The 24,609-nt window shown below is 53.2% G+C and overlaps 4 protein-coding genes across 6 annotated transcripts; 2 read left to right on the forward strand and 2 right to left on the reverse strand.

Annotated features, from left to right (window-relative positions):
* Positions 1-57: 57 nt before the first annotated feature.
* Positions 58-17,209, reverse strand: GGA3 (golgi associated, gamma adaptin ear containing, ARF binding protein 3). 2 transcript variants are annotated; one of them, XM_055315834.1, is made up of 17 exons: positions 17,170-17,209; positions 8,659-8,743; positions 8,456-8,531; positions 7,808-7,906; positions 7,021-7,144; positions 6,656-6,759; positions 6,444-6,524; positions 5,922-6,059; positions 5,322-5,403; positions 5,092-5,208; positions 4,571-4,807; positions 4,104-4,174; positions 3,538-3,857; positions 3,077-3,300; positions 2,613-2,782; positions 2,345-2,455; positions 58-2,147 (listed from the first exon to the last, which is right to left on the reverse strand). In XM_055315834.1, exons 4-17 carry the CDS (start codon positions 7,889-7,891, stop codon positions 2,037-2,039), a joined length of 1,974 nt encoding a protein of 657 aa, XP_055171809.1. In that variant the 5' UTR covers positions 7,892-7,906; positions 8,456-8,531; positions 8,659-8,743; positions 17,170-17,209; the 3' UTR covers positions 58-2,036. The 2 variants fall into 2 exon arrangements, with proteins under 2 accessions (XP_055171809.1, XP_055171801.1); XM_055315826.1 differs by lacking the exon at positions 17,170-17,209 and adding an exon at positions 16,483-16,593.
* Positions 12,181-12,716, forward strand: LOC129503669 (ATP synthase-coupling factor 6, mitochondrial-like; the record flags this gene model as incomplete). The annotated part of the gene is made up of 1 exon (XM_055315947.1): positions 12,181-12,716. A coding segment is annotated over one exon (372 nt), but the record flags the coding sequence as incomplete, so codon positions are not given.
* MRPS7 (mitochondrial ribosomal protein S7) lies at positions 16,795-20,595 on the forward strand. The gene is made up of 5 exons (XM_055315896.1): positions 16,795-16,923; positions 17,470-17,661; positions 17,778-17,841; positions 18,961-19,128; positions 20,002-20,595. The coding sequence occupies exons 1-5, from the start codon at positions 16,841-16,843 to the stop codon at positions 20,221-20,223; spliced, it is 729 nt and encodes a 242-aa protein (XP_055171871.1). The 5' UTR covers positions 16,795-16,840; the 3' UTR covers positions 20,224-20,595.
* Positions 20,498-24,411, reverse strand: MIF4GD (MIF4G domain containing). Of its 2 annotated transcripts, none has more exons than XM_055315909.1 (6): positions 24,294-24,411; positions 23,252-23,383; positions 22,318-22,427; positions 21,964-22,119; positions 21,776-21,868; positions 20,498-21,256 (listed from the first exon to the last, which is right to left on the reverse strand). In XM_055315909.1, exons 2-6 carry the CDS (start codon positions 23,337-23,339, stop codon positions 21,029-21,031), a joined length of 675 nt encoding a protein of 224 aa, XP_055171884.1. In that variant the 5' UTR covers positions 23,340-23,383; positions 24,294-24,411; the 3' UTR covers positions 20,498-21,028. The 2 variants fall into 2 exon arrangements, with proteins under 2 accessions (XP_055171884.1, XP_055171895.1); XM_055315920.1 differs by lacking the exon at positions 24,294-24,411 and adding an exon at positions 23,651-24,209.
* Between the last annotated feature and the right edge of the window lie 198 nt (positions 24,412-24,609).

A 24,609-nucleotide genomic window follows, 5' to 3' on the forward strand; every position in this document is an offset into this window, starting at 1 on the left:
AGCCTAGGGAGTTTCCCCTCTACTGTGAACCTGAAGTTGGTGGTAATTAAGAAAGTGCTTGTTATGTTTTCCTTGGATGGAACTGGTCTCCCTGTCTCCCAAGAGAAAAAAAAGCCACTCCTACAAGTCATGACGGTGAGTGCAGTTCCCTCCTTCCCTATTAGCTTAAACAAGAGTGGTCAGTGGTTTACTTACGCTTCTGAAATTTAGCCTTTACAATCACTTGGAACCTTTACCTGGTTTTTACTTTAGAAAAGGAAAAGGTCCAGGAACCTGTACTTTGACCAACAAAAATCTCAGGTGATGCCAGCATATCTGCCTGTATATGTCTGGAATTCCTAAGTGGTGCTTTGTCCACAGGAGAGTGATTGAATGGTCATCTGTATTAGGATTCCACGTAGGGCAAAAATGATTTTATTTGACATGCAGCAAAACAAGGGCAGCAGAGTCAGTATATTGTACACAGCCATTTGTCACAAAGCAGTGACCTCAGTAGTAACACTCAGATAGTTTTAATGTCTAAAGCTTATTATAAAGGTGTATTTTCCATATAGTAATCCCACAAATCTTCCCAGGGCTGCAAGCAGCCAGTCTCTGGAAAGCTCTTAAATTTATAAGTAGTGAAACTGATTCACTTTTGACTTGTCCTAATGAAGCAGTGAAACCTGCTTGCTCAAGATGGAAGGGAAGGAATATAGTAAGGAAACCTGGCAAAGTGCAGGGAGGAATCAGGGAGTGTGGTTTGTGCCACCTTTCCCCAAAGATGGCTCTGCGCCATCCAGCTGAGCTCAGGTGAGCTGTGTGCTCTTTCCTCAGCTGGTGGAAGCAATTTTCCTGTTGCCCCATGAGGCCTAGACTCCCTGGCCCAGTTGCATCTGGTAGATGGAGCAACTGGCACAAGCTTTCTGGAGCTGAGCACTGTCAAAGCAACAGGGTCTGGTGACTCGATTCAAGCATGGTTCCTGATCTCACCACCTCCAGACCCCATATCACGGTGACTGTGCCCCTCAGCAGCTGGGGATAGTCAAGGTCCCTGGGCAACAGGTAAGGATAGAAGTCTAGTGCAATGTGCCTGACCCTGAGGCCTCCTATTCCCAATCACATGCCACACCACAGGCCATCTGATGGGAAGAGGGGGAGGCCCAAGCAGGAGGACGCAGAGGGTGATGGGAGTTGTTCTTCCCTTCAGAGGCTTGAAGGGCAGAAGAGCAGTTTATTTCATGCCAAGCAAGAGGTAGTGAATAGGATGGCCTGTTCTCAAGGCAGGAGGCACACTTTCCCCAGAAAGCTTTGAGTACCTGCTTCCAGAGAAGGGGAATACTGGTTCTCTTCATTCTTTCATACCCCTAGTTTTGGCTGCCACAAGGCCGAGTTCTGTTCCTAACAGGCTGAGTTCCACAGCCTGCCGAGATGTCCATAGGACACAGCCTGCCACCGCCAGAGACAAGCATACAACTGGTAACCCGGTGGCTGTTCCAGGATGATGCTGCCCACGGAAGGCAGAGTTGGAGATTCAGCAGTACATCACCTCACTCTGCCCAGGGTGGCTCAGAACCACTCGGCTTTGCCTACCTCTCCGGAGGTGGGAGCAGGAGCCTGCCAGCAGGGGAAGCACAGAGTAGTGATGGGGGCTGAGGCCTCTAGGGTGTGAGGATGTGGTCCTTGGGATTCTCTTAAGTCTCTTTAGAGACGACTCCTCTGCGGCGTCAGGATACCAACACGAGGGAAAAAGCCTCCTCCCTGCCTTGGGTCCATGTTCCCAGGGCAATAAAGAGTCAAGCCACTCCCCACCCCTGACAGTACAGGGCCACTTCAAGTCACACAGGTAGATAAAAATCAGGTCCTTTTAGGGGGCCAAGGGAGAGAGCATCACAGCAGCAGCTCGGCTCCTAGCAGCGATGCCCAGGGCCTCTGCTCCATATCCCAGCTCCAGGCACTGCAGGCAGGACGTGGAGGATGACTGGACCAGAGAGCCCTCCTGTCTCAAGGCAGCTTGCCTGGGCTTCAATGTGGAGGTGACACGGAGTCCTCTGGGGTCATAGGTTACCCCACTGTTCCACAGGAGGGAACTCATCCACCTCGCCCACCTCTGTGCTCAGTTGCTCTCCCAGGGCAAAGGTCAGCCTATACCGAAGCCTCGCCTTCTCCTGTGACAGAGGGACAGCATGTAACATGTGGCCTAGGGCCCCTTACCATGCCATTCCCACCACCCCATCCTCACTCAGCCACCAAAACAGGCCAGGGACACAGTGAACACTGCAGTATCATGGTACTTCAGGCATGGAGGTGGAGGTTCTGATATGGGGCAGTGAGAGCTACAGGCTGGACCCCAGTTCTAGCTCACCTTCAGTGGGTTGGCCAACAGCATGACCTGGGTGATGGCTGCAGGTGGCTGGATGGGGCTAAATGGAGATAACTCTGTCCCAGAGGGTGGCTGTAACTTCACCTTCATTGACTGAAGAGAAAGAGAAGCTCCTTTAAGGAGAAATGGCAGGAGCCCACTAGTCACGATGGACACACGCTGCTGCCTGTTGGCCTCAGGGTCCCTCAACACAGTGGGGTTCAAGGGAAGGTAACCTGTACCTCTTGAGGCCCCAGGGAACCAGGGGTACCTTTGGCACTGCGGCCTGCAACACAATGCTTTTGATAGGCAGGGGAGCTGTATTCAGCATGGACACCACCACGACCAGCACGTCCGGCCGTCCAGGCGGACACTCCTTGGCAAAGTGGAAGAGGATGCGGAAGCCATTTTTATCATAGGCTGTCACAGGAAGAGCGCTGCCTGTAAGAAGAGGTCACATGGGTGTGGAAGGAGAAACCCCACAGAGCCCTGAGGGTGTCTGCCACACCCCTTTAGGGAGGGTGAGGCAACCCTGTGGCCAGCAGGCACCCCAAAAGCATCTGGGAAAGAAGCTGTCAGAACTACCCAAGATTACGCAGTGGCAACAAAAGGCCAAGACAGCAGGTCACGTTTGGCTTTAAGGGACTTGGGCAGAGAGCCAGTGCCCACCCCTCTCACTCCCCAGAACACGCAAGCTGTGGGCTCCCCCCCCCCCACCATGCTTTCAACACCTACTAGGCTTGATAGATTCCAGGGGGACGTGGACACTGGCCAGGGAAAGCTCTGGCCCCTTCATGGGGCTGCCTTGGGACTGGAAGGCAGGTGGCTGGAAAAGAGGGCTGCCAGGCCCTGGGGAAAAGGGGAGGAGAGGCCGAGCAGTGGTGCTGGTGGGGATCAGAGGGGAGGTGGTGGCCCCAGGGAAGAAGATGGAAGAGACAGGTTTCACCAGGCCGGAGGTCCTGAGAAGCAGGAAGGAGCACAAGGCAAGTCAGAGACCAGGGGAAGCCGCTGGGCCAACCCCTCACATGTCTTCCAGGGAACAGCTGGTTCTTACCACCCCTTCCTCCTCTCCCCCGTGTTTCCAGAGGCCAGCTTCAGCAGACCGAAAACAAACATCCCCAGGCCCTCCAGAACTGCCTCCTGTTCTACCGAGCCCAAGTCCAACTCTCCCCACCCCCACCTTTCCCACTCATTACGCTCTGGTATCTTCGAGAAGATGATCAAGGGCATCCAGTTGGTGCAGGGTGCTATCGCCCAAAGCTGAGCCATGGTACCCGAGGGCTGTGGACTCAGCCTTTGGGGCCGAGGCTGGGGCCAGTCCAGTCGGAAACAAGAAGGAGCCTGCTTTGGGGGTAGGCCCAGTGGCTGGGACCACAGGAGCAGAGAAGGGAGAAGGCAGTGGAGCCTGGGAGCTGCCTGCAGAGGGTGCTGAGGGTGGGACAAGAGGGCCATCTGACGGGCTACAGGCAGCACTCCCAGGCTTGGGGCCGCAGAATTCCAGGTCCGACTGCTCATTCTGTCAGGAGTGGAAAGTGTGGGTGAACCATAAGCATGGAGGAGCTGTTGCAGTTGGTGGCTTTTGGGTCTCCAGCTCTGGGCCCCACCCTGGGGGCCCAACAGGCAGCCCCGTGGCTGTGATCAGTGTTCCCAAGCCCACCCAGGGCAGGGAGTATGGACAGCCAGGGCTGCAGCCAACTGTGGCTGAGGAGTCATGAAAGAGGAAGTCTGTGGAACTGGTTGAGCTTTTTAGTGATGCTTCTACCTGGAACAGGGGCCACTGGCTGTTTCCAGCGGAGTCTTTGGAAGGAGCAGTGGGTGCTGGATCAGTAAGGCCTGTTAGAGAAGATGATGGTGATGAGAAGGGGCTCTGGCCTTGGGCAGCCCCATTTACCCTAGAAGGGTCACATGACAAAAGTCGCTGACAAGTGGGGACTAGGTATTTTTCCAGGCAGCCTCCAGAGGGAAATAAATCCTCTTTAGTCCTTACATTGAGGGGGGTTAGCCTCTGGACTGAGCAAGACACTCAGTCCACCATGTCCATTCTGGAGCTTGTATGCAGACCACCCTGGGAGCCTGAAGGCATTGAACTTGACTTTCCCTATACCTGAAGCCTCCTTTCCCCATTCCTGCTAAGTACAGGGGCAGCCCTGGGTCCTTTTCCCAATTCACAGGCCTTTCTGCCCTGTTGGCCCCACCAGAAGCTCTTCACAGCCTCCCCCCGGGACACACCCAAGCAGAGCAGCTCCTCGTCCAGCAGGCAGAGGGCGTTGCTTGTGCTGTTGGGTGTTGGAGTGGCCTCAGCCTGGCTGGAAGAGTGGTTGCGCCCAGGTCCTGAGGTCTGAGGGGGTGGAGGGAGGATAGGGATGCCGGAGGATGGTGGGGCTGGTGCCAACACTGAGGATGAGCTGCCTGGTGTGTCCAACTCAGCAAGGTCGATGAGAGTGCCTTGGTTCCTGGAGTGGTTTCCTAGATGGGCGAATGGAAGGGAACAGGGGTGAGTAGGGGCCATGCTAGTGGCTGCACAGAGGAAGCAGAACCCTAAGTACAGCCTCTAGCCTAACACTGGACAAAGGCAAGCAAACAAAGAAAACCCTATCCATAGCCTCTGGCCTCTCAGAAGCTGGAGGAGCATTTGGAAGGGCTTAGAATCCCCTTGGGCCCTGTGGGGTGACATGCAGGTCAAGCACTCCCCGCTTGGTGGTAGGGCTGGGGCTGGTCTGGATGGATCCAAAGGGAGAAGAACATTTTACCTTCCGAGTCTGGCATGGCTGAGGTGGCTACCTCACCATTGATAACCTGCCCTTCAACGACTGTTTTGTAAGAGTTGATGACCCGGGAGAGGTTGTCACTGGCCTGAAGGATGTCCCCTAGAGCAGAAAAAGGTACTTCTCACTCCCAGCCATGACACTACTCCCACCCTCACCCTCCCTGGCCAAATCCAAATTCCTGGGTCATCCTTGTCAACTACTCTTTGACTCACCCAAACTATTGTCATTGTCCTCTGTCTCACTGGCTAGTTTGAATAATGTTCGCCTCTTATTCTCACACCGATCAAACAGCTCCTGAAAGAGTCCCAAACCTAAAGGTGAGAGCTACAAAGTCCCTTGGAAGTGATCTAATTCAGTGTCCACGTCCAGAAAGACAGAAGGCTTCTCTACTGCCCCAGTCGGTACCTGGCAGAACTGGGCCCCCTATGCCTGCTGCCGGCTTCCACCGCGCTGTGTCACCTAAGATGTCTGCTTAGGACCAGGGGAAACGTTTCCCTTCCTGTCCCCAAGGCCAGCACGTGCCTCAGAATTCAGAATATCTACGTGACGAAGGACTAAGGTGCAGCACCAGGGGCACACGGTGGGTGGCTCTGCCCTATTGCTCCTGAGGCAAGGATGCCAGGCAGAGAGCAGTGAGCCCTGAGGTGGGTCTGCGGAATCACACGGACTCGGGGGTACACACAGCTCCCCTGCCATGTGCGTTAGCCATAGTCTGTGTAAAACGAGGGCGGCCACCGTGCTGATTAATAAGGAACAGCAGGGCTGAGCAGGCTGGCTCCCTTCCCTGGAGCCTGGCTCTCGGGATCGCCTACCTTCATGAGCTCTTTATCTGCCTCTGAAGAATCCTCTTTACTGTAATGAAGCAGCATCTCATTGAGCAGCTTTACGTTGTTGTTAACCTCCTCTAAAGTGTGCAGACGCTTGGTCACCTTCTGGATCCGCGCCTCATCCTACATCAAAGACAAGGAGAAAAATCTCAACCAGACTCCTCTCCCTGGCTCCCCAGCCCCCCCCCCCCCCCGCCAAGGGATAGCCAAGGATCGCACCAGAGAACGTAAGCAGAGGCTAGTCCCGGTGGAAACTCCTTTTAATGCACAGTTCTTGGGAACCACAAGCCTCAGTCCGTATTTAGTTTTTCTTTTATATAACGGCCCGTCCCCACCCCTAAACCGGCCCCGTGTATGCTTGCTCCTCTAATCCATTCTTCCCCAGAAGCCCCAATGGCCTCTCGTGATGGCGGGGGGGCAGGGATGAGCAACAGGCCTCACAGCGGAGGAAGGGACTCTTGGTCTGTGGTCATCTGTTCCTCCACCCCAAGCCCGAGGCCCACTCACTTCCTTCACCATGGACTTGATGAGCTTGTTGGCCTCTTGTAGGTCATCCGGGTTTTTGCTTTTCAGCAACTTGGCTAAAAGCTGGAAGAGGAGGTACCAAAGGTAAAGGGAAAGGCAGCAACCTACCTGGGGAGACCGCAGACGGGCTGGAGCTCCCGCAGCACTGAGCCCACGCCTCATCTGAGGACGCCATCTGCGGGGGCGCACTTTACCTTGGATTTCTCCTCATCGTCAAAAACAGGATTTTTGGGACGAGGTGGTGGAGAGGGAATCAGTGTCCTGTCCATAGGGATCAGCGGGTCAGACTGCACTATGCCTGACAGGAACACAAGGGGGCAGAGCGTTGGCTCAGGCCGGGGTCCCCCTGACCCCTTCCTCACACGGCAAAGAGGGGTACATCCCTGTGACGAGGGCCTGCAGAGGGTGAGAGGGCAGTACACACCTCTGCCCCTCAAAGTGCAGCTGAGCCCTTCCCGTTGTCCTGAGGAGGAAGGAAGGGACGGCAGACAGCACCCCCCTCCCTGGCCTTAGCCAGCCTCTGGGGCTGCTTGGAGGCTGAGGGAAGGTAAGCACATACCCTGCCTCTTCAACATGTGGTAAGCATCCTTGATCTTGGTTTCTTCTGGCAGGGCCAACGTCCAGCTATAAAGCAGCTCGATAACCTTGGTCTTCACTTTCTCAGACACCCTGTCCCCCAGGTACTAAGAGGCAAAAGGAAATGGGAAAAGCTCATAACTGCCACCTGGAGGCAGAGACCGTGGGAAAGCTCTTCAGCAATGAAAGGCTGCGAGTTGGTTCCAGCCTCCAGGCCCACCCCAAAGCCAGAAGGTATCTGTGACATGGCACGGGGAGCCAAGGAAACTGCCGGTGGCAACGCTCGCTCTCTCAGGGTACGGTCTGTGGTCAGGCAGGAAGCGGGGAACCCGCCACCTGGTTTCCATGCATCATCTCCCAGAAAGTGACATTTTACCTCAAGGGAATGAATGAGAATGGCTTAAGTATGAGAAACAGCTCTCTATGCTTTAAGTGGCGCCCGGAGCTTAAGAGCAACACCAGCATGCCCCAGGAGCTGAGTGGCTGAGTGATGAGAAGACTAACCTCTTGGATCCACGCAAGACAGACCAAAGTGACCGCTGTCCCTAGCGCCTCCCCCCCCCCCCGCCCACCTGCTGCCACATCACCTCACATTCAGCCCAGGAGTCCGTTAGAGGGTTCCCCTCAGGGCCTAGCTCTCTAAGGACAGGACATGGACAGCTCTCTAAAGACAGTTCTGTAGAGATGTTTGTACCGTGAAGCCAGTTAAGATGGGGGGGGGGGAACCACAAACGGAGTTCCTAGAAATGAGGAGACTGCTGCTGACTGACCTTTGGAGAGACGACTTTGATTAACTCATTCAAAAACCGGAACTTTCCCACTTCATTATGAAATCTCCTCCCACAGTTCTTCATGCACGCCTCCAGCACCTGCAGCCACATGAGGGGGAGGCACTCAGTGCCGGGGGTGGGGGGTAGTTTCTGGGTGGGAGCTGGCGCTCAGCCAGGACCCTGTCCACAGAGCACAGCGACTCTGCACCCAGAGAAAGAACTTGCAAGTAAGCTGCCTTTAGTAGGAAGTAGTGTTACTTTTAGCTACAGAGCAAATTATACTCGCCGCACTTTCCTTTAGTTGGCCAACTCCGGTGACTGGCAAGATCAGCATCTCTCCAAGAACCTGCCTCTGAACTCCACCCTGTGCTCGGGGCCCCTGCCTCTGGCTCCCACCCTTTGTCACTTGGCTTCTCCCACTCGACCTGTGGCCTCACTGGCAGAGACTGCACTTCAGGCCTCTCTGCAGCCTCGGCGCCTGGCACAAGGGCACACGTAATCACGGGGCAGTTTATGGAATGTGTTCCAGATGGATCTTGTATCGAGGATTTCAGTTACCTTAGGATGTGAGCCCTGAAAACCTCAGAAAACCCAGTGGGCAAAAGGCCTGTGCTCATTAAAATCCACCGTCAGAATGAAACAACCTACCGTCAGGGCCTGAACCGCCTCCCATTCCTGCGGAGACTGGATCTTATGGGCTAGCAGTCGGACAGCGATCTGTGGCCTGGGAGACAAGAGACCACGCTTTCAGGCACTAACCCTGGGGCTACCTGGCTGGCCCTCCTTGGCCAGTTTTGACTTCTGCAGTCAGCTCTCTCCCACTTGCCCCCGCCAATGGCTTTGAGACTCACCCTTCAAGCTCTTTGTTGATCTGATCACAGAAGCCAATTATGTATTCCCAGTCCTCCTGGCGGTTGGAAGGATTGGTGGCCTTATCTTGGGACAGAGCAAAGTGGAAGACCATTGTTATAAAGAGCAAGGAGGACATAATGGAAGGTTTCCCAACAATTTTTAGACACTACTGTGAAGCTAAGTCTGTTTCCAAATTTCTTTTCTGATAGAGAACCTTCAACAGGTCAGTTCAGTATTTTGAAAGTCACAAATGAAGGGAAAACAAATTCTCAGCCTTGTGAAGCTTAGAGTAGACCATGATCAATAAGACAATTATAAACACAAATGATAAAAACCTTCCAAGATAACCATAAAATTTTTAATATAATCAATAAATATAAATAACTCTAGTTATACCAAAATAAGCAATTAAGCAAGTAGGGATGATCAAGAAGCATTTCCCGGAAAAACTGAAGCCAGGTAATATTTGATAAGGAATATACATACTTAGAAAAATTATTTCCGGGCAGCCCGGGTGGCTCAGCAGTTTAGTGCCGCCTTCAGCCCAGGGCCTGATCCTGGAGACCTGGGATCGAGTCCCACATCAGGCTCCCTGCATGGAGCCTGCTTCTCCCTCTGCCTGTGTCTCTGCCTCTCTCTCTCTGCGTGTCTCTATGAATAAATAAAATCATAAAAAAAAGTATTTCCTACATACGCTTCAAAACCTTTTACAAGACCTAATTTTCTTTTTCTTTTTCTTTTTTTTTTTAAAAGATTTTATTTATTTGTTTATTCAGAGAGAGCGAGAGAGAGGCAGAGACACAGGCAGAGGGAGAAGCAGGCTCCCTGCAGGAAGCCCGACATGGGACTCGATCCTGGGTCTCCAGGATCACACCCCGGGCTGCAGGCAGCGCTAAACCGGGCCTGCCCAAGACCTAATTTTCTTAATGCTTTAAATGTTACTTAATTTTTAGAGGAGGGAGTGAGGAGGAGGAGAGGGAGCAAGAGAATCCCAAGCAGGTTCCATGGCCACTGCAGAGCCCGAGACAGGGCTCGATCCCACAATCCCAAGACCACAAGCCATAATCAAGAGTAGTCGCTTAACCAACTGAGCCACCCAGGCACCCCCTGCTTTCAATGTTTTTTCTATTGTATATTTTAAGCTCATATTTACTGAGTCCCTACTAAGCACCAATCATTGTACTGTCTATGGGATTGCAGAAACAGAATCTGCCCTTGAGCACTCAGTACCCTCAAGTTTATTTATTTAAGAGTTTATTTATCCATGAGAGACACAGACACATACAGGTGTCCCAGTACCCTCAAGTTTAAATAGTCTCCTATGATTAAGGACAAGGGCAAGTGTTGGAGCGTTCTCAGAGGATTATCGAGGGCTTAAAACCCAGGTGCTAAATGTCAAGTCTCCTATTATTTGGTGTTACTGTGTTATTTCCCCGGTTATCCCCAGACCTGTGCTAAAGAGGCTAGCCCCCACTGAGGGTGGTTAAATGTATTCCCATCTCTGATTCAGACCTTGGGAGTCTGCTTCTTCCAGAAAGCACTCTCAAGCTGTTTGCTAAATTTAGGGCTTCAGGTTCGGAAGACAAATGGAAGGCTGAAGGCGTATATCCTATTTAAATACCCATGCTCTTGCAAATCCCCCCTCCACACCCCCACGCCAAAAGCAGAGCAACAGAACCAAGGGGTGTCGTCAGAAGTTCCTGAATTCTGACTTCTCGTGACTGTTTTAACTTCCTTTTTCCTAACATTAAAATTCACTAGCTCCATGAACAAATCCTAACAAGGGCTCCCACATCCCCCACCCTCCCAGGGCTCTGAGGCCCAAGAAGTCAGCAGACACCACCCTGAGGCAGAGGGAAGAAGGCCTCTGCTCCAACTGTAGGAAGACTCTGATGGTTTAGGTTCATATTTGGAGGAAAAGGAAAATGTCCTCAATCTTGAAAAGACCATTAGCAGACCATCTAAAATGTCAAGCTAGAAGAGAAGCAAGACTAATTCAAGAGTGGCTATTTGTTGCCACAGTGATCTACAAGTTGTCGCCTTCCAGAAGCCCCATGTTTCTCCCATCAGTTGTCTGATACCTTCTCAGGTGTTGGCATGGCTTTGTTACTAATCTATCGTTTGAGATGCTTAAAGTTCTCACTTGACAATAAGAGCCTGAAGGAGACAAAAAATAAGACCAACTGCGGGGCCATACCCCTCCCATTGCTGCTATTATTATTTTGAGAAGAGTCACATCCCTCATGGTATAACATGGTATAACTTTTGCGCTGTTCACACTGGAAAAGCATGGCTCTAGAGTACATCATGGATGCTCCTGCCCACACACACGTGAGCAGTGGGGCCTCATCGAGCATGTTCTTCCCAGGCCTCTTGTAACTCCCATAGCACCTCTGTTCCAGGAATATGCCCACTTCCTTCTCATTTGTGCTCAACTTCTCTAGAGTCCCACTTTCTTTCACCTTGATAGACCTTCCTATTGCAAATCTGCAGGGAGCTCTCTGCCTACCTATGGGCTCGCAAAACCTTGGTTTCAGCAATGGCGAGGCCTGGGTCTGAGGATCTCCTCCAACTCTCCCTTGGAAAGCAGACCACAAGCACCCTTAGGAACTGGAGGAAGTTGGGGTAATTCTGGGTAACTCAATCTCTGCATTTGACCAGTCTCCCTCCCGCAGATGTACACGACTTTCCACCCACTCAACATGCTCCTGGCACAGAGGTGACCACAGTCTCCCCTGTAAACCCCACCTTCTAGAATTGGCCCTGGGCTCTATTCTGACTTAAGGTTTCTATTTTCAGGTCTCCCTTGCAAGCCTTATTCTCTTGCATGTCTGTGCCTCTAGATCTCCTGCTCTCATTTTCAGCTTAGTTCTAGCCCTAGCCTTGACGGTGGCAGGGCCTCAAAAGGTCAAGGAAAGATGGTTCCAGTAAGGGGCAGCACTAGCTACCCAATCCCAGCATGGCTCAGACATTTCACAGCCGACAGATTCTATGTAACACATGACTTAGAGATTAGCAGAGGCAAGACACAGGATGGAAGAGAAATCAAGAGTCAGCCTTCGGTGCTGGGGTCTTGAATCAAGAGAAACATAGTCACCAGTCTTTGTTAAGCACTCATAGAAAATTAAGTACAGGGATCAACTACACTGTAAGACACTATTCAATCAATCAATAATGTAACAAAGAAAACGAAGTACCAGAGAGGCCAGGGAGAGACTACAGAAAAAGTCCGCACTTAGGAGACCACTCTTGGGGAGGTTATGCTCTTTGGGTGCCACACGTGCGAAATAACCAAAGCAGAGTATAATTATATAATTTGGTACAAAAATGAGTTTAAAAACAAACTCATTACTTCTCCTTCCTGACTTCCTCATTTCTATAAATGATGCCATCATTCAAGGCTCCTTTTGCCTCTACACCCAGGCATCCAGCTTTGAACCCCCATTGTGGACTCCTTCCCTTTCACCCACTTTCAGCAACCCAGGGTCCCTTTCTTCTCAACATCCTTTTAAATCCCTCCCTTTCTCTCTGGCAGCTTGGGACTGAGTGCAAATAACAGAAATCACCATGATTCTTCAGAGGCTCTCAGGTTCTCCTCTCTCATTCGATCTACAGTCTCAGTCCATTTGAGGAGAAACATTGGTGTTACAGCAGTAGCATTTAACGAGGAACTTGATCCTGTACAGAAACTCTTTGTGGACAAGATTAGAGAATATAGAACTAAGCGCCAGGCATCTGGAGGACCTGTTAATACTGGCCCAGAGTACCAGCAAGACCTGGAGAAGAAGATTTTTAAGCTTAAGCAAATGTATGGTAAAGCAGACATGAATACGTTCCCTGACTTCAAATTTGAAGATCCCAAATTTGAAGTCTTGGACAAACCCCAGTCCTGAAGAAATAATGTAAAATTTATTTGGCAATTTGTCCTAGATTAGTTGTACAACTGGATCAGAATAAACATGTTTCACAACTGTCAAATGTTCAGAGAACTGTCAAATGTTCTTTTAATTTTGGTTCCAAATAAATTATTTGGTGATGTTGGGTGTACAAAAAAATAAATAAATCCCTCCCTTTCTTACCCCTGCCCCCACCCCACCTCCTCATTTCTTCACCTGCTTCCAAAACTTCTGTTACTTGCTATCCTATATAAAACCCCTAAACTGATCCTCCTAAAACACTGATTTCACCAGATAAGGTAAGTAGGGGGACCTGATGGGAAGCCTAGGTGGCTCAGAGGTTGAGCGTCTGTCTTTGGCTCAGGGTGTGAACCCAGGAGCCTGCTTCTTTCTCTCATGAATAAATAAACCTCAAAGAAGAAGAAAAAAAAAAAAAGAATGGGGATCTGATAACTGTTGAAATTTAAACTTCTTGGGCTGGAATTCAAGCTTTTCCAGAATTTGGATCTAACTTCCCAGCTTTCTCTCCCATCACACTCCTACAGGAACTCCCAGCCTAAACAAGCCAAACACCTGTTCTATATGCCCCAAACATGGTTTGCTCTATTTACATCGCTGTCTAGTGTTTTCTTAGCCAATTTTCCTCAGTCTTCAAGGCCTGGCTCGAATGCCACTTCCTCACTGAGAGAATCATCTTTCCATTCCACTTATCCCCAATTTCCTAAAGAAACTGTCTGCATTTTAGCATTTACAGCTCTTGCCCTGTACCTGTATCTTTTTAAGAATGCTTTATCCAGGGATGCCTGGGTGGCTCAGCAGTTGAGCGTATGCCTTTGGCTCAGGGAGTGAGCCTGGTCCCAGGATCCAGTCCCATATCAGGCTCCCTGTGGGGAGTCTACTTCTCCCTTGCCTGTGTCTCTGCCTCTCTCTCTGTCTCTCATGAATAAATTAATAAAATCTTTAAAAAAAAAAAAAAGAATGCTTTATCCACTCCAGCATCACCTTTATCAAACTGAAGGCAAAGACAGCTTGAACTTAATTTTCATAATACCTCATATAGCAGGTATTTGTTATAGACTGATTGAGACAATGATAGGACTTCAGGGAAGGCTGAATCAAGAGTCCATGGGCAAGGAGAACCTGAGATGGGTTTTAATAATTCTTTTTTTTTAATTTTTATTTATTTATGATAGTCACAGAGAGGGGGGGGGCAGAGACACAGACAGAGGGAGAAGCAGGCTCCATGCACCGGGAGCCCGACGTGGGATTCGATCCCGGGTCTCCAGGATCGCGCCCTGGGCCAAAGGCAGGCGCCAAACCGCTGCGCCACCCAGGGATCCCTGAGATGGGTTTTAAAGCATTTAGTTGAGCAAAGGGGAACAGGGCTTCCAGGGAGGGAGAGCAGTGTGTGCTGGTGGGACAAGAACAGCTGACTGAGCAAAGCAAGACTACCAAGGAGCCACAAAGAGGCGGCAGTAGGTGTGCAGAAGTGCTCTTCTGGGAGAACGCAGAGTGGATGGAGGGGAAGGGGAGAGACACTTGAGGCACCCGGCCAGCAGAGGCCTTTATGATTCTGGCAAACTATGGAGTGACAAGGCGCTAGACGAAAATAGAGCTAAACCACAAACACTGGTCCATTCAATTGATAAAGTTCACAACGTAGGTCATTAAGAACTGTGAAGGTGAACAACAGATTAGAATGGAAAGAATTAAAAAAAAAAAAAAGGAAAGAATCTTAACACTGCTCTTTTTTTTTTAAATTTTTTTTTTTTTTTATTTATTTATGACAGTCACAGAGAGAGAGAGAGGCAGAGACACAGGCAGAGGGAGAAGCAGGCTCCATGCACCGGGAGCCTGACGTGGGATTCGATCCCGAGTCTCCAGGATCGCGCCCTGGGCCAAAGACCGGCGCTAAACCACTGGGCCACCCAGGGATCCCTTAACACTGCTCCTAATGTCATTCTCACTAATGGGAAAGATCAAAGGCTAGTCTCAGCTCTACTGTCTACAGATATCATCCCATTCCCTCACTCACCATCTCCACTCTCCCTCAAAAACAGGTCTGTCCCTCTATTTCAAAATATAACTGTAAGCCGAGACTATTAAACTCAGCATAGGTCAAATTATTCCATTCTCCTCATTAATATCTGTGAATCAATTCCAGGGTAGTTATAACTGGTTGGATGGGTCTGGGCAAGTGGTTTGATTAGAGTCCAGAGTGTCCTCTTTTTTTTTTTTTTTTAAGATTTATTTATTTATTCATGATAGACAGAGAGAGAGAGTCAGAGACACAGGCAGAGGGAGAAGCAGGCTCCATGCCGGGAGCCTGATGCGGAACTTGATCCTGGGACTCCAGGATTGTGCCCTGGGCCAAAGGCAGGCGCCCAACCACCGAGCCACCCAGGGATCCCCCAGAGTGTCCTCTTTTTGTGAAATTGTGATAGTAGTACCTGGTTTGCCAGGGTACTTGATAAATGAATGCCTTTGGAGCAGTCTGAGCTCCTCAGAGATCAGTTCCATATACAGAAGACTTTGCGACCTGCCGGCAACTGCAGATTTTGCAAATGTAACCTAGGTTCAATCACCTGCAGGGGGTTTCTTATTAAGAAAGGTCAGGCTAGGGATCCCTGGGTGGCGCAGCGGTTTGGCGCCTGCCTTTGGCCCAGGGCGCGATCCTGGAGACCCGGGATCGAATCCCACATCGGGCTCCCGGTGCATGGAGCCTGCTTCTCCCTCAGCCTGTGTCTCTGCCTCTCTCTCTCTCTCTGTGACTATCATAAATAAATAAAAAATTAAAAAAAAAAAGAAAGGTCAGGCTAGGGATCCCTGGGTGGCTCAGTGATGGAGCACCTGCCTTTGGCCCAGGATATGATCCTGGAGGTCCCAGAATCGAGTCCCACATCGGGCTCCCTGTGTGGAGCCTACTTCTCCCTCTGCCTCTCATGAATAAAGTCTTTAAAAAAAAAAAAAGAAAGAAAGAAAGAAAAAGAAAAAAAAAAGGTCAGGCTATTGGCATAAACAGCCATCACCTCCAACAGCTTGGAGGCTCTAGTAAACAGATCCTGCACAAAGCAATCTCTAGGCATCCTGTCTCATCACCCTGTACAATTTTCTGTCTTCACTTAAAGAGGTCTCCAGGGGCCTCTTCTAAGCCCATAGGAAAATTAACTTATTAACCCTTCGGCAGAGTACTACCTGCTAACAAGGTTAACCCATATTTCCTCAGGAGCAGTACGAACTAGCAATTCGAGCAAGAGGCCGCCGCTCTAACTACCGCACTAGGCTGCGGAGGCTCCGCAGCTTTGCTCAAAGCAGGCTACCTACGAAGGGCTCAAGACGTTCAAGTGTGTGTCCCCCCAACACGGACATCACCAAGCCCTGGGCACTGCAGGAAAAGAAGGGCAGACCTCCGTCATGCCTTTTTAGATTCTCCTCGTTTCAAACATTCTGGCCGGGCGAGGAAGCCACTTCTCAAACACACGGTCACAGCCCTGAAGCTTGTGCGCGTACGCTCGGCGGCACCCACCGCTCCCGGAGTTTCCCCTCCACGGAGGCACGGGGGGCCCGGAGTCCCGGCGGCGCGCGGCCCCACCACGACCTCCCCAGGTCGCCGCTGCATGTCAGCCGGGAGCACTGGGCTGCCGCGTCCCCGGAGCCCGCGGGGCCCGGAGCGGACCCGAGCTGCCGCCGCCGCCGCGCGCAGGAGCGGGAGGAGGCGCCGGGCGGGGGCCGCGGCGCCCTGCTGGGGAAGGGGCGTGATCGCGGAATGCTCGCGGCAAGGGCGAGCCCAGGCGCGAGCTGCCAGGCGACGCGGCCGCAGACCCCTGGGAGCGGAGGGGGGAGGAGAGGGTCGGAGAGGGTCGGAGAGGGGCGGAGAGGGGCGGAGAGGGGGCTCGAGGGCAGGCAGAAGCGGCCGCGGCTACTCACTCAGCCAGGACTCCAGGCTCTCCCCTTCCGCCTCCGCCATATTGCAGCCGCCCGGGCCGGCCCAGCGGCCTCAAACCTCGCGACAGCCTGCAAGCGTCGAGCCGGGGCGGGGCCTGCATGGGGGCCTGACAGGAGAGAGCCCCGCTGCCGAGGGTCGCGTCGGGCTGCGGCGGATAAGGAGACGTCGGATGTTTCCTTCTGGCTCTTGCCTGTGGACCTCGGAGTGAGAGACTCTCAACGCCCGGATTAATGGAGTGACGTACAGGTTCAGGACCCTGCGGAGCCCTGTCCCCGTCTCCCGTCTACTCGCTCAGGCACGCCAAGGGCAGCCTCCGCGGGGTCCTCGTGGCCAGCCAAGATGGCGGCCCCCGCGGGGAAGGCTGCGGGAGGGTGGCCGATCCTGGCGCTGAGCCTGCGGAGTGCTGTCCCGCGGCTTCCAGGGTGAGAGGACGGTAGGAAGCTGGGGTGCCGCCTGGGGATTCACGGAGAGACCCTCAGGGAAGGAAAGGGCCACGGGCAGGCCCGCGGGAGCCCGCAGAAAGCTCGGGGGCTAGGATTCCTCGGCCCAAACCTCTGAATTGGCTGCGTGACTTTGGGCCAAAGGTTGTCTGTCCCCCGCGCGACGGGGCTTAGGGACTGTCCCGCGCCCGACAGGGTTCTGAATCGAAGCTGAAAGCGCGGTCTTACCAAAGAGCTCAGAGCTGCGGGTGGGGCCGGGGGAGGCGGAGATGCTTAGGCGGGGCGCCCGTCCTGAGGTTTAGGAACCTCGCCTGACCGTGGGAACTTGACGAGGCGGCTTTCCCGGTGTTTTGGGGAGAGGCCCACCCACCTCTTAGGACAAGAGCCAGAATGGTTACGTTCAGGTTTGCCTGGCGGTCTCTGCCTCTCTCCCTTGTCGGCGGGTTGGCAAACACGCCCATTGTTAAGTCAGGTCTTTCCGCGTGTGGAGTCACCTTTTGGCGACCTTTTCCTCTTCCCCCTTATCAGGCTAACCCAGGTGAGGTGGAGCCGCTATGGTCCCGAATACAAGGATCCACGGACTGACAAGGAGTATTACCGTAAGCCGGTGGCAGAGTTGACGGAGGAAGAGAAGTATGAACAGGAACTCAGGAAGACTCAGCTTATCAAAGCTGCTCCAGCAGCGAAAACAAGCTCTGTGTTTGAAGACCCCGTGATCAGGTTAGTTGGAAGCAAACACTTTTGTTCCTCGACTAGGACTATACCAGGGAGGGCCTGCAGTAAGGATTCTGTGATACAGCCTGGGAAACCTAAACATTTTGTTTTTCTTCTTGAAGTAAATTCACCAACATGATGATGAAAGGAGGAAACAAAGTACTGGCCAGATCCCTCATGATGCAGGTAAACAGCACGTCTCTCCGGTCTCCATGCTTATAGCTTTGTACGAGGCTCTTTAAGCTTAGCATAAAAAAGAACAGGTTCAGGGGCACTTGGGTGGCTCAGAGGTTGAGTGTCTGTCTTTGGCTCAGGTCATGGTCCTGGGATCGAGTCCGTATCAGGATCTCCACAGGGAGCCTGCTTCTCCCTCTGCCTGTGTCTCTGCCTCTCTGTGTCTCTCATGAATAAATGAAATTTTGGGAAAAAAAAAAAAAGCTTCACGTATCTGCCATTAGAATTACTGTCCCTGTATGGGGTCCCCAGGTGGCACAGTTGGTTAAGCATCTGACTTTGGATCTCAGCCCAGGTTTTGATCTCAGAGTCGTGAGTTTGAGCCCCGCATGAGGCTTCATGCTGGGTGTGGAGCCTACTTAAGAAAAAAAAAAAAAAGACCCCAGTATGTATGTATGTATTGTGTGGGGGTGGTGGCTTCAGTGAAGTCCTTCAGGAGTCAGGAACCACCATTCACTCCCCCAAACACAAATCTCAGCCTACTGCTCTCATCCTCTACCAGGAAAGAGGGAGGCACTTAAGAACTCTGCCTTAGGGGCAGCCCCAGTGGCGCAGTGGTTTAGTACCGCCTGCAGCCCGGGGCGTGATCCTGGAGACCCTGGATCAAGTCCCACGTCAGGCTCCCTGCATGGAGCCTGCTTCTCCCTCTGCCTGTGTCTCTGCCTCCCTCTCTCTCTCTCTGTCTCTCTGTCTCTATGAATAAATAAATAAAAATCTTAAAAAAAAAAAAAAAAAAAAAGAACTCTGCCTTAGAAGTGCTGAGAGAGGGATCCCTGGGTGACGCAGCGGTTTGGCGCCTGCCTTTGGCCCAGGGCGCGATCCTGGAGACCCGGGATCGAATCCCACGTCGGGCTCCCGGTGCATGGAGCCTGCTTCTCCCTCTGCCTGTGTCTCTGCCTCTCTCTCTCTCTCTCTCTCTGTGACTATCATTTAAAAAAAAAAAAGTGCTGAGAGAGGGACCTCACTCTTGTAGAAGAACAGGATGATAGGAGTAGAAGGCAAGGTACTAGCTCAGCTGGATAAACCTTTCAGGGAGTCTGGGGCAGCATCTTCCAATGTTTCTCTCTGCAGACTCTTGAAGCTGTGAAAAGGAAGCAGTTTGAGAAGTACCATGCTGCTTCTGCAGAGGAACAGGCCACCATTGAACGCAACCCCTATGTCATCTTCCACCAAGCACTGCAAAACTGTGAGCCCGTGATAGGGCTGGTACCCATCCTCAGAGGGGGCCATTTTTATCAGGTGAGCAGTCAGGGCTGGAAGCAGGGCTGCCCACCCATGAGACAAGATGGTGGGGGTGGGCTGGGGAATGCTTGGGAGTGGGAGGGCCCAGAGTTGGGTCAAGATTGAATTTTATAGGGACCAGGTTCTGTCATAGTCTGCTCATCTGAGTCCTAGTGTAGAACTCATAGGCAGAGGATGGAAAAGAGAGCAAAGAAGTATCCAGATTACCTTTTCTGGATGCCCCCCCCCCCACCCCAGTTCTGTCCACTGTGCTGTGTTGTAAATTGTCAGCTTCTTCTGAAGGACTATGTGTAGAACTTGTCTTTATACACCCACGTCTAGAGCTTGACCCATGACTCATGTTTTGTCACCATTTCTTAAATTGAATGAGGCTCTATCACAGCTTTTACTTCTGTGTCAGTGTTATAAGCGGGTGTTCTAATGCGCTTTTTTAATGTAGCGTGGAGACCCTCATTAACATCTGTGTCCCTAGGGTCTGGCATGGTACCTGGCATATAGTGGTCTAGCAAACACTTACTGACAAGAGGGTCTTGTTTTTAGGCACCCCTGATCTGAGTTGGCTAAGTCACCCCAGCTTGATGGGGCTTTTCCCAATTGATGTTCATATCAACCTAGGTGAGCTTCCATTTAGAGGTGAGCAAGGTCTTTGCTTAATGAGCGTCTGTTCAATGAATGCCTCTATGTCTGTTGCACTGAGATCTGCCAGGAGTGAGGGGGACTCACAAAGGAGAAGCCAAGCCCCTCTCCTCAGGAGCATTGTCAGTGCTAGCCCAGAGGGAACCTGTGGCTACTCCTTAGAGCTCAAGGAGGAGGGAGGCTGCAGCCCTGACAAATTGTTGGACTAACTTGCCCAGGTCTTGTCTTGTCCAGGTCCCTGTGCCACTTGCTGATCGGCGTCGTCGCTTCTTGGCCATGAAGTGGATGATTAAGGAGTGCAGGGAGAAGAAGCACCGGCGGATGCTGATGCCGGAGAAGTTGTCACACGAGCTGCTGGAGGCTTTTCACAACCAGGGCCCTGTGATCAAGAGGAAGCATGACATGCACAAGATGGCTGAGGCCAACCGTGCCCTGGCTCACTACCGCTGGTGGTAGAGGCGCTCCACTGCAAGAAATAATGGGAGCCACTATCCCAGTGAAAATCACCTGCTGGCTAAGTAGTTCCTTTTTAAGGGCAGGCCAGCCTAAGGGTGGAATAATGTATTTATGCCTGTTAGTCCTTTGTTTGGGGGGCTGGACGTGCCATTCCTGCTCTATCTCCTCACAAAGAGGAGACATCAATCTGGATTTCCCCCAGGAACTTAGGGCCTATCCAGCTTCTCTCTCTCTCAATTCAGGGTAGAACTTGGAATGATAGGAAAGGAAGCAGTTTTAATATTAGAAACGATTTATTAGAAAATTCTCGCCCTGAACTGGTGTAGCATGTGATATAGAAACTGCCATTTACTAAAATTGACTGGAAATACATTCGTTTCCAAAGTGGTCCTTGTACAAAATGTATAAAAAGCAGCTTCTGGGGTGACTTGTGCTCTGCCCCTCAATATCCCAAAATATCCCACCAGTAGCTCTGGGTACCCATTTTACAAATGGGGAAGCTGAGGCACCAAGCTGGCTCTTGCACTGGTGGTTACACAGTGCAGTGGGTGTTAGAAGCTGCCTTTCTCTGCATGGCCCAGGCTGGAGGTGATGGAGTAGAGGCTGATGGGACGGTGAGGGCAGGTCTGTGTGGTGTCTTCCCCAGTCCCTGAATCCAGGAGAGAAGGTGCTCAGGGCAGGACCACCATGTAAGTGGGGAACTTCTCAGGAGCCACTGAAGGTCTGCAAGGGACAGTCTTTGGGAGGCAGGGAGTTGGGTAGGTGAGAGGCCTGTGCTGCTGGTGAGGCAGCCTGAGCTGGAGGCCTAGTCGGAGACCTCACTGTAGTAATACTTGTGGGCAGCCGGGGTCGTCTTCCAGCCAGCTGCCCGAAATTCGATGATTTCAAGCAGCAGCAGCTGGGCCAGGGAGCTGAGGCCGCTGGGGAGCAGGAAGCCGTCCCGGATCAGGACAAAGAGCTCATCCATGCGCTGTCGGTTCATCTTCTCCAGCTGCTCCCCTACTCGGTGCAGCTGCAGCACCAGGCAGTCCACCTGCAGGGGGCGGGAGATGTGAACCCCAGGGTGGTGCTAGCCCATCACAGCTGCTGCGCGCAGGCCCCCTACGCCTTCCCCGGTCATGCTCACACCACCTGGTGGGTGTTAGCCACATCTTCCATTAATGGAGACAAGTTCAGGACTCCCGTGAGCTCTCCTGGGCTGGACTGGATGCGGGGCCTGTCTTTAAGCTGCCACTTAACCCAGGCTTTCTGCCCCTCCCCGGCCCTGCCAGACTGCCTTTCTGGGCCATCTGTATCCACAGCTGGATTCCGATCACAGGATGGCTTTCCTACTGGGAAGAAAGCGTCTGAGCCTGAAGGTTTGGCCTGCTCTCTGTTCTGGATAAATTCCAGGTCTGGCAGCTTGTCCTGGAACTGAGACAGGCCTTGAGTATCCCCACCAGGCTCCTGCCTTAGGAAGTTGGTGCTCTCGGATGCCTCCACAGATAGTGGGCTGGTATTCTGAGCCGAGCCAGGGCTTGCCCCTCCACAGCTGTCAACCCGGATCACCCACCTCCTCCTCCTTGCTCAGACTGTCGGGCTGGGCCAGCCGGAAGAGGCAGTCGTACACAGGGTTCACCAGGGCCATCATGGGCATGTTGTTCACCTGTAGGGGGAGAGCAGGGGGTGTGCAGAGCCCTGGCTTAGTGGCTGAAGGAGATAGGCTGTCTCTGCCGCACAGGGTGGCTACCAGGGCCTCACCCTCAGGTAGTCAAAGATGTTGCAGATAAAGGTGACATAGCAGACCCAGCCCTGCAGGGACCGGGCTCGCAGCTGCTCCCGAGCCTGGTACTCCTGCTGCAGCCGGTTGAGGAGTCCCCGTCGGAAGACACTCTGGCCTGCTTGCTTGCTCTCAGCCTGTGAGCCAGGGAAAGGAGGGTGAGCCGGAGGCGGTGCCATGGTGGGCCCCCCTCCCAGCTTCAGTGGCTGAGGACCCTCTTGTCTGACTCCACCTCTCAGGGAAGCCGTTTGCTCCTCTGCCCTGCCAGCAGCCAGACCTGCCCTCTGCTTCAGCCTTTCCCAAAGCGTCTCTGCGTTTCTGCAGTCCCAGCCCACCTGAATAATGGCATAGCACATGCGTCCTGCTTCTTTGCTGAACACACAGTCCTGCAGAGAATGGTCCACGATCACGTTGGCCACCTTTTCCAAGTCCACAGCACCTGGCTCTAGGGCAGAGATAGGTGGGAAGTCTAGAGTTGCTGAATTACTACATTTGTCTCCACGTGCTTCTATTTGAGATGTTTTCAAAGGAGACACCCCCCATGATATGCTTACATTTAAAGAGACCAGAAAATACCAGGAGAAGTAACCACACAGGAGCAGCTGGTGGCTGGGTTATGCCGCTGTTGGGAGACTAATCACAGAACTCTAGTTTTCTTAGGGCACACATTCCCTGGCACTAAGGTTGTGGAAGGAGCACAGAATAACGATGTGTTTGACAGCAATTTCACAGAAGAAAGTGTTCTTACAACACACACATGAACCCCTGACAAGAGCGGGCCAGGCAGGGCCTCCCCAGCAGGCTTAGCTTGGCATGTGATGGGCATTACTAATTGTTAGCTGAGTCAAACTTCTGTTCTGAGTGCTGCAGAAGGCACTGGTCCAGGACAATTACTGCCTCTCCTCTGCCAAGCAGAGTGCTCCATCCTCTGTCCGGAGTCAGCCAGCTCTGCAAATTCAAGGCCACCTGCTGTGGCAACTCGGAAGCCAGGTCCAATGTAAGCGCTTAGGAGACAAGAACTCTGTTCTCTGTGCTCCATCCCCCTTTCATGGGTCCTTAAACCTTAAAAAAATGGCTTTGCTGCCCTAGAGGCGACTCTATGATTCATTCTTTCAATTACTGGCCTCAGTGTAGCTTGTCCTCCCGTCCAAGAGTGACGTTGCTGACTCCTGTTCTCAGAAAGCAAAGGGTTGGATGTTCCCAGGCTCAGGCCTCCAGGCCCATCCCGCTGGCCCCATCCCTACAGCTCAGGAGGGCTCCCATGCTCACCTTTGAGTGCTGTCTTCAGCAGCTGCTGAGTCTCTGCATCAAAAGACTGGATTTTATACTCCTCTCTACCAGGCTCCCCCATGACCATCCAGCCCCCACAGCTCTTTACAGAGGTGGGACTAATGACAGCACCTGGGAAGGAGGAGAGGGGAAGGGAGAGGCCTCAGGTGTGCAGCGCAGGGCCTGGTTTCTACCTTGCAGGCCCCGGCCAGGGCTAGCCAGGGCTGGCCAGCGCTCGGGACAGGTGCTCCCGGCCAGTCCATTGCCTTGGGTGGTTGGCTGAGGGCCCAGGAAGCTTGGCTTCTGGTGGAGACTGGGCACCAGCCAGGCACCTGCTGCTCAGTTTAGAACTCCTGTAGCTTCTGGGATTACACAAGAGGTGAAGGTGGACGTGCCTACCCTCCAGTCTCCATAGGAGGTAGAGTTATTCTTGATACCCAGGCTGGGGGGAGGTGCACTGCGCTGGGGATGTTGGTAGGGGGCATATCAGACGGCTCCCTGCCTTTCCGGAAGCCCGCCTGGAAGCTGCTCGCCCAGCGCGACTTCCAGAGAGTGACAGGGCGGAGGGCTCCGGACAAGTCCATCCCAGCAGGGTTCCACTCGCCCCGCCCCGACTCATCCCTGGGCTGTGGTCAGAATCCTGAGTCCCAAACCCGGCCGTGCAGCCCTCGGCCTGGCCTGTGTGGGCGGGTGCGGGGCCGACCCGCTCCGGTCCGGGCCAACTTCTCCCCGGGACAGACGGGTCAAACTGGCCTCCCGAGCGGCACAAGCGCGACCCTGCCCACTCGGGACTCCACACTCAGGAGATCCATCCTGGAGCCTTCCTCCTAAAGACGAGGGGAGCCGGGAGACGCGTCTCCCGGAGGCAGTCCCCGTTGGAGTCCCCTCTCCGGACGCGGTGCCTCCCCCCGAGTCCAAGGACGACCTCGGGCATCTCCAAAGCCGGGCGGCTTCCCCAAGCCCGGAACCCCCTTCCGGGTGGCGCGGCGCAGCCGTCCGGGGTCCCGCGGGCGGGCGAGGCCGTGCGAGCGCCGGGACCCACCTGCCGGGCCGGCGCCGCGCCCGCGGGCCCAGAGGCCGCTCGGCGGGCATGGTGCGCGCCCCCGGTCCGCCGCGTTGCAGGGCTGGGGCGGCCGGTCGGGCCTCGCCGCCGCTTAGGTCATTTCCGAGCGCGGCGCGGGGGCGGGGCCGGCGCGGAGGGCGGGGCCGTCCCGCCAGCGCCCCCTGGCGGAGTCCCGGCGACGCTGTCCTCCCCGCGCGTGCTCCCGAGGTCCCGGGGGCGCCGGGAAGGCCGCGACGCCGCCCCTGGCCCGTCCTCACTCGAGTCGTCCGCGCCGCGACGGACCCGCTCCTCCGCC

The sequence above is a fragment of the Nyctereutes procyonoides genome, unplaced genomic scaffold, assembly GCF_905146905.1.
Source record: "Nyctereutes procyonoides isolate TBG_1078 unplaced genomic scaffold, NYPRO_anot_genome, whole genome shotgun sequence".
In the NCBI taxonomy this organism is placed as follows: Eukaryota; Metazoa; Chordata; class Mammalia; order Carnivora; family Canidae; genus Nyctereutes; species Nyctereutes procyonoides.